Source organism: Arachis duranensis, chromosome 7 (genome assembly GCF_000817695.3).
Source record: "Arachis duranensis cultivar V14167 chromosome 7, aradu.V14167.gnm2.J7QH, whole genome shotgun sequence".
Lineage (NCBI taxonomy): Eukaryota > Viridiplantae > Streptophyta > Magnoliopsida > Fabales > Fabaceae > Arachis > Arachis duranensis.
The window spans coordinates 22,221,751-22,240,403 of NC_029778.3; the positions used below are offsets into that span (position 1 = coordinate 22,221,751).

Here is an 18,653-nt window from a genome sequence, read left to right on the forward strand (position 1 = left end):
TTCGGTAATTAAAACATTTATTTTATTTATTTAAAAAAATCCTTCTCTCTTAAAATTTTCTATACCTATCTCTAACATTAGTGTGCATTATGTCATAGTAAATTTTAGGATGTTACATTTAACAGTATTTGTATAGTATTCTACAGTGTTTGAAAATACTTTGGATGGTTTCAAAATATTCTAGAATGCCTTGAAAGGTCTTGGAAGACCCTAGAAGATTCTAAAATATTCTAGAAGGTCATAGAATATTCTAGAAGAGTGTATATATATCTAGAAATATGAAGAGTAATATAAAATAATATAAAAATATTAGAAAAATATGGTAGGTTAGATATTTGTTATGAATGTTTTGGACACTTGATCTAGACTGTTGATTAGATTTAGTTCTAACTGTCCATTGAGAAAATGAATGGCTATAAATGGAGGAGTAAGTTTGTGTTGTGATGTATGAGTAATTTATAATAAACACTTTGGTAATAAAATGTTCTTTCTACCAGAATTTTATTTCTCTTGTGTTTTCTTGTGTTCTTAGCTTTCTTGCTAAGTATTGAAGGTTAGGTTGACTTGGTCTTAACTCAAGAATTTGAGTAAATCCAAATTCTGACAAGATTGCATTAGAGTATATTCAAAATCGTGACAATTGGCTGGGAATAGTGGCACTGAAGTAAGCTCCATAAAGTTTGGGGTATCTTGAAATCGACCATAAAATCTTTCTCCGTTTTGTTTGCAGCTCTAGTGTTTTTAAATTTTTCAATAACAACGATCCGTCCCTCCCTCATCACTTATCTTTTTCGACAGCAACTGCCTCTCCTTCGCCCTCATCAGACTCCACCACCTCTAACTAACCCTGCTGTCAGCTTTGTTGCCATTGATTCTACTTTTATCCTCACTGCATTTGTTGTTTCGTTATCATGTGTTTAGATTGTCGTTGATGGTTATAGTGGTAGTACCAGTGTTTGCAGTAACATTTTAAATGACAAAAGTAATTTAGAAAACAAGAAAGAAGATGAAAGAGGGGCACTATAAGAAACATTTCAAATTTGGATGAAAGAGCATCATTGCAAAAAAATAAAATGTTTAAGGACATACATTGAATTGAAAAAGAAAGTCAAAAACAATTTTGAAAGCACCCTAAAGTATGGGGACAAAAATGAAATTTGGCTAAAAAGGGACAAAGGTGCTCAAATAAAATAGACCCAACAAAACCCTCTGTTGTTTTCAAATTTAGATTGGAAGAAAGACAGAGACTAAGAGACAGAAACTAAAATAAATTTTAGTATTGTGTTTAGTGTAAAGTAGAAGACAAATACTGAAATAAGAATGAAACTCTAATTTAATTTGCGCAAAAGGTAAAATTAGAATTAATTAATTGAAATGAGAGCATTTTAAGTATAAAATGTTATTAAAGTTTCAATTTACGTCTCCAAAAATTTCAGTCTCCCGTGACCCCACTTTTTAGAGGTACTGAAATTTTAGTACTAGTCTCTAGATCAACAAACATGATACTAAATCCCAATCTCTGTCTTACTACCTCAAAACAAACGCTACCTTAAAGTTCTCAACCAAGTTTGGACCCCCCATAGAAAGCTCCACGTTATATCTTATATGTAAATACCAAAGGAATATGTACATACCAAAGGAGTATGTCCATAGGCACTAAAACACAAAGGCTAAAAAAGTAAAAAAAAAAATTACAAAAAAAAAGGAAAATGGAAAAAAAGTAAGTGGAGCGACATAGAAAAAGGACGGATACAAAAATAAATAACATAGAGGAGTGGATTGCTCACCTTTCTTCAGTGGGTAATTATCAGTCTAAATCTCTAAGCATAGCTAAAATGGGTAGGTTTTGCTTCCTCTTGAACTGTCAAGGTTAATGTTAAGGACATTTCTAATGTGCCTAAATATGAGTGTTCAGAGATGGGACTCTCTTTTGTGAAGTTAAAACGTGCGAATTTTAGGCACCCTAGAACACACCTTATGTTAATGGCCATGCTTTGGGTAATCTTGCTCCAATAGTTGTGGTGCATTATTAGATATAGTTAATGTACTTTGTCGGGTGGCTTTTCTTGTTTCATTCAAGCTTCAATCATTTTGCTGAACTGATAGCCTGTTTTCCGTGGTTTGAGACTTGTCAGAGACACATGCATTGTGCCAATCTTGTCTGACAACTGACAATGACTCTCTTGAAGGCTGAAGCCATCAGGGTTATTAAAAAGGGAAGAAACTATGTGGCTACGTTAATGAAGCCATGAAATCTTTTCCCTTCACACTGAGACCAGTAGTTAGGATAAGACAGCAACAGAAGAATGGATATAAGGAAATACAAAGATCGTGTTTGGAGCTAGAGACAAGTATAGAAGACAAGTGTATTCTAATAGACAAATTTCCTGTATTTTCTATCCTAAAGAGTAGAAATAGAAGATATATAAAATTTTCTGTCTTTTTACCAATGTTTGTGTTTTCTAACTACCAAACACAACCTGAGGAAGATGTGCTGCCTATGTAACAAAGAAGGGTTCTTCTAAGGATTGCTTGATGGATACTATGATCCTTCAGTGGAATAATGGCAGACATTAAATACAGTTTGTCTTCAATTGTAAACTATTAAGATGTTGGATTGTAAGATTTTTTTTAAGAATCAACAACAACACATATATACAAGCTTAGGAACTAATGACTATCTTAAGATATCAGAAAAATAGATTTGTTATTTCGTTAGTTTCTTTCAGAAAACAAGGTGGCATCACCTGTTTGAAGTTTTCCTTTACATAGTTTCCGTTCTCTTCTTTCAAGAATGAAACATTGTTGGTTGCTATCTAGGCACATGTGTATGCTGCATGTCATATGGATGATGTAGTGTTCCAGATGCATATTGATGATGACCATCAACCCCCTGTTGAATCTGAAATGTCAAGCAAATTTAGTTATTTATCTTCAATATATAGTTTCACACATATACTAGCAAAAACAATAGTATCCTTGTATATTACCAAAGTCCAAATTCAAGAATAAAATAGTTGCCTTTTCTCCCTAAATGAATCAGTACATCAAGGAATGAGGATGGTCGAATGTCAGCAGTTATCTTGATGCAATTTGATGGTGTAATTACTTGAAGACTGATAATAATGAGTAAATAAAACAGTGTGTAACATGGAGCCATATATACCTGATGCATGCTATATGAATCAGGAGGAAATGACATTCCTCCATGTCCCACCTCTGGATTGTGAGTTGCAACATATCCAGGACCTACATATTAGCAACTCCACGGATTTCAAAACAACATTCAAGCTATTATTCTATTGTATTCAGTGAGCACTTCAAGATGAATGACCAAGAAAATCGAATTACTTGGGTTTCTAGCTTCAGTAATTTCAGCCCTCGCCCTCTTTTCTGCATTAGCCAGCTCAGTACGCAACTTCTCAATTTCACGGGCCATAATAATCATGTTGTTGTCTATTGTTCGTCTTTGCTCAAGATTGGCAGCATATGTCTTCTTCTCGAGTTCAACAGCATTCCTATATGCATAAATAAATGTTAGTTAAAAAAATGCGTGATATACAAAACTATGTGACCCTTTCCCCAACATCTGAGTAGCTGCAGGATAGATCACTCTTCAAACAGGAAGACACAGGATGGTGGAATTAGAAAACTAGGTTCAGTAGTCAACACAAATTTAGAACACCTAGATGGTCAGCAGTATTTTGGTCCATGAAGACAAGTAATGGAACTGATCAGTGTTTAATAAAAGAAATCAGAGCATACAACTAATATCTTGGATAAAATCGACATGTTATTCTACACACTGCACAGTAATCCAAAAGCCTTAATTTTGAAATTGCCTTCATTTCAACTCTATCAGGTTTTCAGGAAATCATATTATTAAAAGAATTCTAACATCAACTACCATATTATGCAGCTTCAATAAGGAAAGGAAATTTCAATTTGTGACTCAAACTATGAAATAACTAAGGATAAAGAACAATAAGCTCCAGTCTGTGCTGTATAACATTAAACTCCAACAGGTCATAATTGAAAGATTCAGAAGCAAACACTTGCTTAGAGATAAGGCAAACCCAAATGGCTGCTATTGCATATCAAACTAACACAAGCATTATCAATGACACATGATAGCCAGCTCAAATTTTTTCTTACAGGATTCACAAGCTCTAACATTGCCAACAAGCTCAACTTTTTCTTGGCCTTGAAACTAATTATTTCCACATACTAAAAATGAAAATCTTAAGGAAAATCTAATTTACAATTATATATATAAAAAACACTGGTTGATACATTGTCGTATCTAGGGTTTACCGTAAACTTAAGTCTCTAGTTTCATCTTTCAAACCTTAATAAGAACAAAAACGAAATCACAATACTTGTTATCACATGGCAAAAATAGCTAAGCATGCTTTTCAATTTCAATTTCACTGACACAAACACCAACCTCATTACCAAATTATAGAGAAAGAAAAATCCTAACTTACACATCCGTTTGACAATAGCATCAATATAAATAGAAAATGCCATTAACACAAATAAACAACAAGAACAGCAGCAACAAAACCCACTAATCATCTTTTTAAATAAATAAATAAGTGCAAACAAATAACAAAGAAGAGCACGGAAAAAGATTGTTATACCTTCCTCGCTGAATTTCGCGGCGAACGATCTCTATGTCAGCCTTGATTGCTGGCACGACCTGAGCCTCCGCACGCGCCCTGGCGAGGTCACTCTCGACAGAGCTGAGCTTCGCGGCGAGTTCCTCACCGGCGGAGGCGAGCTCACGAGCTTCGGCGCGGACCTGGTCGAGCTCGGCGGACATGGCAGCGACAGCGCGAGCATCGGTGTCGAGTTTAAGAGACTTCTCGTAGATCCGGCGTACCTCGGCGTCGCGTTCAGCCTTGAGTTCCGCGGAGACGGAGGAGATACGGCGGAGGTCGAGCTGTGTAGCGGCGAGGTCCTGCTTGAGGGCGACGTGGGTAGCGGCGAGGCGCTGGTTGTCAACGAGGAGGGACTGGATCTGACGGTGGCGAGCTTCGACGCGTTCCTCGAGGACGGCGATAGGGAGGGCGCGTGCGGCGGCGGAGGAGGAAGGGTGGGGGAGACGGTGGTTGACGTCGAGGCGAGGGTGGGAAGACCCTATGGGCTTGCGCCCCGCCATGTTCTTTTCTGGATAGGTTATGTATTTTCAGTGTGAGAACTCACTCTACTTCTTAGGGAGAAAATTCTAAGAAATTTTTCAAATATTTGAAGGATTTTTCATCTCCTAGTATAATAAGAATTTAATTTCCATATCTAGAGGAGTTTAATGTTTTACACTTGAATAGTGGTTATGTGTAGTTGTGTTAGGAATTATTTTTAATATCGACAATATTTATATGTTCTGAAAATTGGATCCGACCGGTCGGTTCAATTGGGTTAATCGAAAATTAATCATTTAGTCGATTCGGTTTATCTACAAAACTGCACTGCAAGAAATCAGTTGAAAAATCGGTTGAACTGGTAGTTAACCAGCGAACTGAGCGAACCGGGTCGGTTCAACTAGGTTAATTGGAAACCAATCATTTAGCCGATTCGGTCTATCCACAAAACTGCACTGCAAGAAATCAGTTGAAAAATCGGCCGACCTGGTGGTTAACCAGCGAACTGAGCGAACTAGTGCGATTTCTGCAGTTATCGGTTCTCTCCCAGCTAATGAAACGGCGTCGTTTGGCTTTTTTTTAAAAAAAAAAAGAAGGCTGAATCAGCTACTCTTCGAAGAACACTCCCACTCCCAAACCCTAAGCTCGTCGAGGCTCGAGGTTCTGCCGTTCTGCCAACGAACGACAACCGCCGCCGTGAATCAAACAGACGCCGGAGCAACTGCCACTGTCGCGGGTCGTCGCTTCACCGTCGCGGGTTGTCGCCTCAGCGTCGCGGGTCGTTCTGTTCTCTACTTCGAGGCTCGAGGCCTTCTCTTCTATCCTTCTCTTGCGGTTAGTTCTGGGCTTCTGGCTCTTCTTCTGTTCTTTCTGTTTTCATTTTTTGTTATAGACTTCTGTTCTTCTGTGTTTCTGGCTTTTTTAATTTTTTTTATTTTGTTTTTATATGATTAATCAAATGTTGAATAAATTTGATGTATGTTGAATTTGAGAATAAATTTGATGTATGTTGAATGTTGCTGGACTTCATGATTTTGGTTGTTGAATTCATAGTTTTCTGAGGTTATTTTGGATTCATGATTTTGATTTATTTGTTATCTGTTCATGATTTATTTGTTTGCTACTTTGCTGGATTCATGATTTTGTTAGTCGGGTTCCGTTCGTGTGCGTCGTCCATTAGTCGTCGGTCGCTCCTCCTTCTCCTTCGTCGCAGGTATCCCTTTGCTCTGCCGTGCTCGCCGCAATTTCTCCATCCCCCTCTACTCTTCCATGCTCGCTGAAGATTCTGGTAGGTGAGTCCTCTGCTGTGTTCTTGTTGTGTTGTGTATTGAAAAGTCGTTCTTGCTGTGTTATGGTATGGAATGGTGTACTGTTACAATTCTTGCAATCCTCTTTACTGTGTTTTTGGCTGTTGCTGTGTTCTTGTTATGGTGTTAATAATTGTTCTTTTTGCTGTGTTATGGATTAATTGTTAATAATTTATATTACATAATAATCTGTATTTTTTTGTTAATAATCTTGTTGTGTTGTTCTTGGTGTTGTATTTAAACTACTGCTGGTGTTGTGGTTATAAACAATTTAGATATAAGTGTCATGTTATTTACATGGTTTTGATTTTTATGCTTGTGTTTGTGCATTTTTTGTCTTGTTTCAAAGACGTATGTATGGAAGAATACTATATGTATATGCTGCATATTTATGTTTAGGTGCTGACTCTACATAGCTCTCTTCTTGAAGTTTTGCTCTTTATTATGTGAAATTTTAAATTTTATTAAGTTAGAAATTATTAACTTTATGTATTTAAAATTAACTTTAAATTTTTTAATAATTTTATTTAATATTTAATTAAACTGGTTGAATTCTGATTGAACCGCGGTCGAACCAGTAAACCATTGACCCAGTGACCACACTGGTTTATTGACCGGTCCGGTTCTCGCAACCTTGTTATATTCTATCATGGTATGTTATAATATGGAGTTGTAATATTATCTTAGCTAATATACTAATTACATGTTGCGTTAACTCAACCAATTTTTACAGAGAAGAGAGATGCGTGGCGAGTCCCCATAACACGCAGGCCACGTGTTATTTTTAGTGAAAATAATTTTTGCAGCGAAGCCGTAGTGAGCCACCATCAACACAGAGGCTGTATATTGTCACAGTGAGTAGAGATTCTTTTACTTTTTTAAAAAATCTGTACAATTTTTTAGATATTCCCTTCGCTTTTTAACCAATACAATACATACGTGTTGTCAATATATTTGCATGCAAGAGACATGTCTTGTTCCAGGAACATGCAGCGCAGCAGAAGTTGGTTTTAAAAACTCCTGCCAAAAAGAGAGTTTAGAGAGTGAAGAGAACTCTCATTGTTTTATTGAGAGTATTTAGTGTGAGATTTATAAAAAAAAATTATAAATATGTATTTAATAAAAATAGTACGTGATTATAAATCGACGGTTGTCAATTATTTAGGACAACAAATTGCGTAAGTTTATCATTTTTGTTAATCTAAAACATATTATTTGGTTAATATGATTTTTAGTTAAATTATGTTATTTGTAATTATTAAAATTAATAAATAATATAAATATAAAAAACTAATTTTTTCGACATTTAAATAATTTTGGTTGATAAGGCTTTACGAACAATGGCACTCTACCAGATCTCAAGAATTTGGAAGATCAGAGGGCATTTCGCGTTGCTAGCTACTCTTGTAGAAAGGTGGAGGTCAGAGAGACTCACACCTTCGTATTGCCTGTCGATGAGGTTATAGTGACACTTGAAAACGTGGCACATATATATGACCTACTGATTGATACAGAGGTTGTGACCGGATGGATGTATAGTAGCATGACTTCTTGGTCAACAGAGCCTGGCAATTTTTGGCAATGAACCCACCGCGAGTAGTTCCTCCAAAAATTACATAAAGTTGTCCTGAGTTTGCCATATCAGAGACAGACGACCTTTAGACACTTGAAAGTCTGTTTAGCAATACATTAAGTGCAACATCTACTATCTCTTGGATACCACCTTCTTTGAGGATAAGTTGACAGCATATGCCTATGCGACGTATCTACCACAACTCCAAAATTTTGAGCAGATTTGCACTTAGATTTGAGGGCAGCTACTCTTGCATATCTTTACAAGTCATTGTGCCTCACGATACAGCCGCTTAATCTGTTATTTATTTGGGCATGGGAGTGAATGAGGTGGTTTGCGCCCATTCCAAGACAACAGCTTGCACTAGCTGAAATACTGGTCACACAAAGGTAACAGTATATAATTTAACCGAATTTAATTCATATTTTATTTATATTTTACTGGTAATACATAATGTAAACAGTGTTTTAATGTTACGTGTTATAGGTGGAGTCATCATCCACGAAACAGAGCGTGAATGTCGAAGAGCGTGACATCTTTTAGACAAGAAATAGACTACATGGATGAGGTTAGTAAGGGTATTAATTTATGATATTAATAATCTAATTTTCTAATAATATATTGCATTTGTTTGGTGACCGTACGAAAGGATCATCATACCTGTCCACCTACTTGCACACCTTAAGGTCAGTGGGGTCGTTGCGAGTATGTTGAATGGTACCCTGCGAACCGAGTCATGTGCCAGTACGGGTATGACATAATCACCCTTGAGCCTACACAAGTCATCACAGTGGATCAGCATTGTGTCAGTCTTTGCACCACTGGACATATGCCTTGCGTCGCTTTTGTAACCTCTTGTAGTTGATGTTGTACTCCTCCATTGTACTTGAATGCCCAATGTTGACAACAAGCTTTTGTAAGTACAGGACTTTGAATGTCCTTAATAAGTTTCTACCGATGTACCGAATACAAAATATCTGCCATGCTCTTGGAGATTGCCAATCACCTCCGCTATGGTTTATTGCTGTCCGGATTGACTCATGACGATTAGAGATTATATCCATGTCGTCTCTTTTAACACCATGTCTTCGTAAGTTATTGAGAGAAAAGTACTACGCATCAGTGGTCTCCCCCTCCATGAAGGCAAAAGCAATCGGTACAATGTTTTGGTTTCCATCCTGTGCAACTGCAATCAAAATGCAACCTTTGTATTTTTCGTACAAGCATGTGTCGTCAACCTGAACCAGTGGTTTGCAATGCCAGAAAGCTCTAATGCATGGATTGAAACTCTAGAATCCCCAATGAAGTATCTAACTAACACCATCTATTTGGACTTGTGAACCAAGCATCTTTTAAACCATTACCAAGAACCACAATGGTAAAGCTTGGTAAGATTCTTTCCATCTACCAAAAACTTTTGCTATCGACTTCTACTTTGCCAACCAAGCTTTTTGGTAACTAATGGTGTAATTGAACCTTGGCTGGACTTTTGCAATTATAGATTTTACCTTTATGGATAGATCGGATTCAACTAATGGCCTCATAGCCTTTGCAACTATGTCTGAGTCCAACTTGGAGTGATCTTGTAAAATCATTCCCATAGAACACGTGTGCCTCCCGTTGTATCTATGTATCTGTGATAGAGAGTTTCTTGTATAGTTTGGAATCAAGGATCAATTCATTGGTAGCATAGTCCAAACCAACAATGAACTCTCACAATCAAATGTTAAATTCAATATAAAATAACCGAGAGTAATTAAACCTTGGGTCGTCTTCCCTAGGAGTTGCAATTGAGGTGCTCATTTATTGGCTATGGGGGAGAAATGGGTATTGGATGACAAGATATGCAAGAAATATAAATAGCAAGAAATTAAATGAACATGTAAGAAGGCTCTTGGTGAGAATTGGGGAATTAAGGATTCCTATCCTAGTTGTGGACCACAAATATGACAATTGTGTGGAATTAATCCCAATTAGTCAATCCTACTTGAGAATTAGTCAAAAGGACATAATTGATTCCAATCCCTAAGTCCTAAGTCAATACTAGTGGGTCACTTAGAGTCAAGGGAAACCAAACCAATTAAGAATCCTCACACAACAGAATGGACATCCACAACTCAATTCCACCCAAATACCTAATTTCTCAACCAAGAGTGTGAAAACTAAACATGCAAGGAATTAAAAATCAAAGCAATAAAAGTCAAAGCAATAACATTCAAGGAAAGGAAACTTCAAATGCAAGAAATCTCTTGGCAAGTAATTGAGAGCCCAGGTTACCTATCCTCGCCATTGACCACAAACACATGATGATTATGAAGAGTTAATCCTACTTAGTCAACCTTACATCGAAGATAAGTCAAGTAGGCATGGTTGATTCTAATTCCTAAGTCCTATGTCAACACTAGTGGGTCACTTAGAGTCAAGGGAGACCAAATTAACTAACTACCCTAATGTATCAACAAGAATGGACATCAATGACTCAAGGATCTCCAAAGTCCCAAATTCAAGGCAAGAGTGGATAAAAACTAAATAAAAACTAAGCCAAGCATTTTATCAAACACTTGGTGTGCATGAAAATAAAATAATAATAAATTGCATTAAAAATAAAATCTAAAATACCAAAAGCAAGAAAATGAAAATAACAACTAAAGAAAGCAATAAATGACATGGAAACATAAATTTTCATTAATTAAAATTAAATTCAAAAAAAGTATCCATAAACATAAAAGTGACAAAATAAAGGAAATAACAAGAGAGATGAAGAAAAACAAGATAGAGAACATGGAAACATAAATGAAACTACACTAGAACAAGAATTAAAAGCTGAAATTAAAAGAAAATTAACTAAGAAAACCCTAATTCTAGAGAGAGGGAGGAGCTTCTCTCTCTAGAACTAAGAGAAAACATCATAAAAGCTAAACCTAATTGCCCCCTCTCACATAGAAGGAGGTCCTCTTTGATATAGCACTCAATCAGCTTCAGAAAGTCCAAAACTGGGCTTTGGAGGCCCAAAAATCGCTCCCAGCGATTTGCATTAAATGAGTCACGCGTTGGGACCTGTGCGTAGGCACACTTGCTGATTTTCTTCTTGTGCGTATGCATAGGGAGTTGTGCGTACACACACATGGTTGAGTGGTTCTTATGCGTACGCACAGTGGGTTGTGTGCATGCACACTCCAATGTGTGCTTCTCCTTTGTTTTCTTCATGTTTTCCCCCAATTCCATGCTTTGCTTCCACTCTTATCAAGCCATTCCAACCTATTACACCTAAAACCACTTAACAAAACCATCAAGGCATCGAATGGAATAAAAATGGGATAAAAGTGATTAAATTAGGCACAAAATAGCATGTTTTCACAATTAAGCTCAATTTAGGGAGAGAACATGAAAGTATGCTATTTGGATGAATAAATGTGGGTTTATGTGATGAAATCCACTCAAATCAAACCAAAATATATCGTCAAATATGGATTCATCAATCTGCCAACAACTTTTATTCCGTATCAAGTTAGCTCGAATAAGCCAATTGCACCCACAGTCATGCGTCTTACATTTTGCATAGAACATCTATGGCTCGGACTCATAAACAACATAATCATCTAGAGATAGTGTAACTCCGAATTACCGTGATAACTGATTTTTTAAAACTGTATTCCACTCCAATCATGAACTCCTTGTCTTTAGGATCAGCAACACCTATAGCAAAAACAAATTTTCACTCATTGATCCATCCAAAAAATAAATTAAGAAAAATACATTACTCACTCCTTGCGTACCTATGTTCGTATATTTGAGGAACTCCGGTGCATGCATGACGTTAGATCCAAGCTACGCATAAAAGGTAGAACATCTATGGGTTGACTGACTACGAGTAGAACCACTACAGTTTTCGCGACTACCTCACCTCCCACATCGCCATCCTCGTCCTCGTCACTAGCTTCGTATGTAGTTTTAAATTCCTCTTCGCTATCACTGTTCATTCCTTCGTAAACTTTAGCTCTGTCATCTTGTACGTTTGGGTCATGTTGAATTCCATCTGCAATTATATGTTCAAACTCAATATTTGGGTATTGCACCTGAGTTTGCTAGTGAATATAACGCATACGTTGAATATTTGTTTCATCAATGATCAACATAATCTCAAACTGTATTAGGCTGCCAAATACGGTAACCGGACTCTTGTAGAGAATATTGCCCATAAAATATCGCACTTTATGCTTTGATAGAGACCATAATGTAGTTTTGTGAACGTTATAGTGCATGAAACCACAAATGAAAACGAATTCTCACACGCAAAGCTCACCCTCTCATATGTATTTTGTATAATCTCACCATTGTGGTAAACCATTATATTTGCAGTGCCTTCTATCACACCAATGATGCATTAAAACACCTTTCTCGCAATGAAGTAAAATAATAATGAGCTTCGGTTTTTATAAGTAGAGGACCCACCTCACAAGTTACGTGTTAGTATCGCATCAAATCAGTAGCTCGATGCTCGCCACATGTCCAACATGCAGGATGTGTGTTGCCCCTGATCTTGACACATATTCACTGTGCATCCTGCGTGCTGACTCAGCACGTTATGTGCGTGTTGAGCCTTTCCTACGTACAACGTCTACCCACTTATATATACACCAAAAATGTTCATTTACAACAAAGATATAGACATTTTTTTATATAAAAAAATGAGCCTAGTTATGTACCTTAAAAACTAATTATATATATATATAATAAATTAAATAATATATATTTGTGTAAAAATATATAAATTTACCACAAAATATAAAAATATAATGATCAATTTTTTATATACACAGTATTTTTATACACATAGTATTTTTGAACAAATAATAAACTCATTATTTGTTTACTGTGATATCTATATTTATGCTTTGTACTTGAAACTGATTTCTACATGTTAAATTTCATACTAAAAATGCTAAGTAAAAAACTTTAGTTGTTGTAGTACAACAATTATATTGATAGTATTCACAAAATTGAAAAAAAAACAAATAGAATTTTATTATAAACACTGGAATATAAAAGATAAACAATATAAAATTTTTTATTCGAGTCAGAAAAACTCCTAAAAAAATTCTTCTCATATTCGTTTTTATTGTGAAAATTAAATGATGATCCCCTTGTACTATTGACGAGCGCTAAATACCAATTTAAAATATTCACAAATTTAAAACTCAAGATTCATTGTAATTTTAACCCAAAATTTAATACTCTTCAAAGTTGAGTGAAATTGTCACAAATTCAAATCAAAATAACAGGAGTTTAATCCCGGTTTAATTATTCTACAGGTCCCTATAGTTTTATCGAATTTTCAATTAGGTCCTTATACTTTTTTTCTTTTCAATTGGATCCTTAAATTATTTAATTTTTTTAATCAAGTCCCTACCGTTAAAACAAAAGTCTAAGATAATAGAATATTCTATTAAAAAAGAAATAATCTAAAATTAAAAATAAAAAACCTAATCTAAAACACCTCAATAATTTTTAAATTTCAAAAATGCCCTTAATATTTTTTAATTTAGAAATCCCATCCCCTGCCTCTGATCCCCTTCTCACCTACTCTCTCATCCCCTTCACAAATCTGATTAAAACCAACGGGAAAAAAGAAAATTTATGGAAAGCTTGTGCAATTGTTGTGAGCTCACTCACCCACTCGTTCTTTCTCTCTCTTTATCGTTCGGCTACCAACTTTCGACGTCGTCGATCCATCGCATCCATCAGAGACTGAGAGAGAGAGACACAGAGAGAGAGAAAGAGAGAGAGAACTGATCCCTTCTGTGTATGACTTCGAAAGATGTAAAAAGCGGTGAATCTGCAGTCACAAAGATCGTTACTCTGGCCGAGGAAGCTAAGCTCGCTAGTCGTGAAGGCGTCGTCACTGCCGCCACTGCTCCTTCCTACGCCTTCACCACCATCTGCAAGTCCCTTCTCGCCAGTGGAGTCGTCGTCGGAGTGTCAGTTCCGTTTCTCACCTCTTTTTTTATTTAATTTTTTAATTTTAAAATTGATTGAATATAATAAATTAATGATAAATGTTTGATTGGAATTTGGAAGTATTTTTTTGTTTGAATTTTGATGCTTTGTTGTTGTTAGGTTTCTCAAAGGAATGATTTTGATGTTTCATTGTTTCATTTGTTTGGAAACACTGAAGCATTTGGCTTCTGTGATACCAAATTATTTATTTTTAATATTTCATAGACCGATAATTACGGGAAATAATTGTGTTTTTTATTGTATTTAATGGGATCTTATTAGCAACATGATGTGTTGAATTAATATGACCGATGTTGTTCATTTGGGAAGTAGTACTGATTGTGCTCTTGGTTATATATCCCTCTCCCTTTTATTATGTTTGGATTGGATCATGATTAAAGAACTACTATAAATTTTGTGAATTTGCAACAAAATATTCATTATTTTTGGAGATTTAGATTATGAAGTTTGTTTATTGTTGATTATGACATTTATTTATTGTTGATTGTTATTGTTGATATATATATATATTGATCCAAATTTTATATATATTCACAAGCCACTTTCACTAAATTTCATATATCCTACCTTTTTTGGAGCACACTAAGCTTAGAACGAATTTCTCTTAGTGTTACATAAATAACAAATTATGGAACTACACAAATAGTAGCAACCTCTTCTTTAAACTCTTCATCTTGTTGTGACTTTGGCTTGTAGCATGCTTCTTGTTTTGGTTCATGCAGTTTTGTAGATTGGTTTTTATGGTTTTGAGGTTGTGGATTATGATGCTGGTTCTGCTGCTACTTCAAGAGAAGGTGCTCCTCTTTTTGAAATATGTTTGATCATTTATATTTCTGTATTAAATGACAGGTTATGACTATTTGATGAATTCATTATGTTTGACTGTGTGACCGGAGAATCTCCGAAGAGATGAATGGACTTTACAAAGATGATCTTGTTCCGACTTTTTTGTTCTGAAAGTAAGCTACCATGATTTGATTGAAGCTTTTGGTAGAAAAGGTTATCTTGTTGGGACACCTGATGAACACAAGTCTGCTCTTTCATAATTCTTCTTGGCTTAGAAATCGGCCCTTATCAATGTTATTGTTGATCCCTATGCTGGTTCAGAGAATAGGAGGCTGCAATAACACAAATTACATAGCCTTATGTAGAGAATATATTCTATGAATTTTATATATATTTATTACTACTATTTCTGTTTCATTTTATCTATTCTTTATTTTTTGTATATTCTTAAGATAAGGTGTTTTGGAAGTAAAAAAAAAAGATAAGATTGTTAAGAGTAGTTAGTTGGATGGCTTCTAATTGGTACTCTTCTAACTGGTGGATAATAATTTCAATACCTGGTGACACCAGGTTCTTCTCATAATTCTTCAAACTAAGGTTCTTCTCATAATTCAAAGTAAGAGTACCAAAAGAGTACTAATTAGAAGCCATCCAACTAACTACTCTTAACAAAGATAGAACAACTAGATAGTGATCAAGCATTACATATATTAATTTTTAATAATTTTATTTAATATTTAATTAAACCGGTTGAACTCCAGTCAAACCATTAAACCAGTGAACCAGTTGTCTTACCGGTTCATTGACCGATTCGGTTCTCGCAACCTTGGTTTACTCTCTTATCGCTCTAGTGTATAAGCTTAATCCCTGAATTCTCTTCCAACCTTGATTTCTAAAACTTGTTTTTCTTCTAACAATCAACAAGTATTCAATGCATACATACACTTATCAAGAGAACTTTAGAGAGTTGTAATAGAGTTAGGAACAAGGTGAAAATATATTTGGTTAAGTGGATTAGAAATTTAAATATTTGATAAATTTAAACTTTCACCTATCCTACAACAACCTATTTAATATAATGCAAAATCTACTACCATTGTATTTTTATCCATCTTTCACTTTTCATACACACAACTCCTTATGCATTCTCAATTAATTCACACCACATATGCACTTACTTCTAAAACTTCATTTAGGGCCATATTTATCCTCTTTATAGTTTCTTTTTCTCTTTTTTTTCTTTTCTTTTCCTTTTCAAAAGATAAATATATATGATTCAAGTACTTAATGCATGTGTGTGCACCCAATTTCAAAATTTTCAATAAACTTAAAACACCTCTTTTTTACATCAAAATTTTCAAATTCTTCTTTTTCATACCTAATGATACAATCATCACTAGGCTAAACTAATCGAAGATTAATTAAAATATTTATTATTTTTCGCTTAGTGTTAGTGGAAGCTAGAAATTAAGAAAAAAGGAGATCAATAAAGCTCAAATTGGCTAACAAAAAAAATTAAAAGATAAGACTATGTGAGTAAGTGAGCATATATAAAACAATGACCTCAATCATCTAAATGGATACATACATAAAATATCGAAATTTAAGAATCAAATAAGTTAAATATTGCAATTATAGAAAGAGTAACACACAAGAATGAAATAATGATTAAAAGTATATAACCACTCATTAAAGGCTCAAATCTCACTAGATTGTATATTCTAGCTACAATCTATGTTCTATAATCCTTTTGGTTCAATCAAGTTCATTGAAAACTAAATTTCAACTCAAGTTAATGGGACACTCTAAAAAGATTTTCATGAAAACTTATTGTTCTAACCAAGCAAACAATGAGTTAGCTAATTTTTATTTTTTTAAGCAGTTAGGTGAAAATATATTTCTAAGATTTTTCCTATTTTGACTATAATTCTTAATTCTTAATATGCATAAAGAAAAAATCTAACTCCTAATCTTTGCATTTATCCGACATTAGAATTAAGAGAAAGAGAAAATAAACTATGTACACACCAAGATAAACTAAAAGTAGACTAAAATAAAAAAAAAATTCTAAGTTATGTACATACCCGAAATGAAAATGCCATTAACTAGAGAAAATTTAAGATAATCAAATAGCAATAAAAAAATATTTAAAATAATCAAATAGCAATAAAAAAATTCTAAGAGACATAATAAAAAAATTATAAGGCAAGTGTTTGAAAAAAATCTTTACAACCAAAATTGCTGATCCAAGCCCCCCACTTGAACTTCACATGATCTACCATGCGCTTGCTATAATAAGGGAGGGGTCACTGACGTTGGAATTTTTGCTAGTAAAGAATTTTATAAAATATAGTCGCGTTGTGAGTATAGATTCTAAACCAACAGAAAATCCCTTCGTACAAACATTTTGGTTATCACAAGTAACAAACCCCTAAATAAATTGATAACCGAGTATTTAAACATCGGGTCGTCTTCTCAAGAAATTGCAAGGAGGTATGTTCTTATTATTGGTTATAAAAATTATAAATTGGGGTTTTAAAAATGAGGAACAAGTCATTTAAATTGCAATTAAAATAAATAAAAGACTGTAAAATAAATAAATAACTGTAAAATAAACTTTTAGCAAGGTATGAGAAATTGGAAGTCCTATCCTAGTTATCCTTATCAATGATGATGAAAATTGAATCTTAATTCTACTTAGTTAACCTTTGCTAGTGCAAGGGAAGGTCAAGTGACTAATTAGTTTGATCTTTAAATCCTAGTTAATTCCTAGAAAAAGATTGGGATTATTGAAGTTCAAGCTAATTAGCAAAGATAACAATTATCGATCACGTTGAATCTAATAACTCCTGAGTTACTAATTTCTTAACCAAGACCAAAAGGAGAAAAGTAAATCTACTGGAATAAAAATGTCTTCGGATTGGAAGCAACAGTAACATAAATAAAAGAGAGTAATAATAAACTGAAATACCTCAAATAACATTAATTCAAAGAATAATCTGTAACGTAGAAGAATTCATAAATTAAATTGAGAAGATAAATAAAAAGGAATATGGAACCTGATGAAAAGAGATAATCCTGAAAGCAAAAGAAATCCTAATTCTAAATCTTAGAAGAGAGAAGAGAGAACCTCTCCCTCCAAACTACATCTAATTCATCAATAGTAACTAATTGGAGATTCTCCCTTTAACGGATGCATTCTCCCACTTCATAACCTCTGATCTGTGCCTTCTGGACTTGGATTTAGGCCAAAAAGGGCTTTAGAAATCGCTGGGAGCATTTTCTGTAATTTCTGATGCGTGGCCTCTGTCACACGTCTGCGTGGGTCACGCGGTCGCGTCATTTGGAGTTTTTCTTGTCATGCGGTCGCTTCAGTCATGCGTCCGTATCATATGCGTTTCGCTTATGGCGCGCGATCGCGTCAATCACTAGGTTGTGTCACTGCCATTTCGCGCTGGCATGCGGCTGCGTCGCCCATGCGATCGCGTCGCTGCCAGTTTCTTCAAAAACTCCGCTTTATGCTTTCCTTCCATTTTTGCATGTTTCCTTTCCATCCTTTAAGTCATTCCTGCCTTAGAAGATCTGAAATTACTCAACACACGAATCACGACATCGAATGATAATGAAGGAAAATTAAAATTATTATTTTTAAAGCATAGGAAACATGTTTTTCACATATATCTCATAATAAGGAAGGAAAAGTAAAACCATGCAATTTATATGAATAAGTGAGTGAAGGATTGAATAAATCACTTAAATTAGGCACAAAATATATCATAAAATATGGGTTTATCAGTCACAAAGACTCTACAAATCTCCACCTTC

The 18,653-nt window shown here is 34.8% G+C and overlaps 1 protein-coding gene across 2 annotated transcripts; it reads right to left on the reverse strand.

Annotated features, from left to right (window-relative positions):
* Positions 1 to 486: 486 nt before the first annotated feature.
* Positions 487 to 5,289, reverse strand: LOC107458342 (protein FLX-like 1). Of its 2 annotated transcripts, XR_008001444.1 has the most exons (5): positions 4,644 to 5,289; positions 3,352 to 3,518; positions 3,167 to 3,249; positions 2,748 to 2,902; positions 487 to 889 (listed from the first exon to the last, which is right to left on the reverse strand). XR_008001444.1 is itself a non-coding variant. In XM_016076551.3 (4 exons), the coding sequence occupies exons 1-4, from the start codon at positions 5,162 to 5,164 to the stop codon at positions 2,813 to 2,815; spliced, it is 861 nt and encodes a 286-aa protein (XP_015932037.1). In that variant the 5' UTR covers positions 5,165 to 5,289; the 3' UTR covers positions 2,570 to 2,812. The 2 variants fall into 2 exon arrangements, 1 of the variants encoding a protein (XP_015932037.1); XM_016076551.3 differs by lacking the exon at positions 487 to 889 and having other exon boundaries at positions 2,570 to 2,902.
* Between the last annotated feature and the right edge of the window lie 13,364 nt (positions 5,290 to 18,653).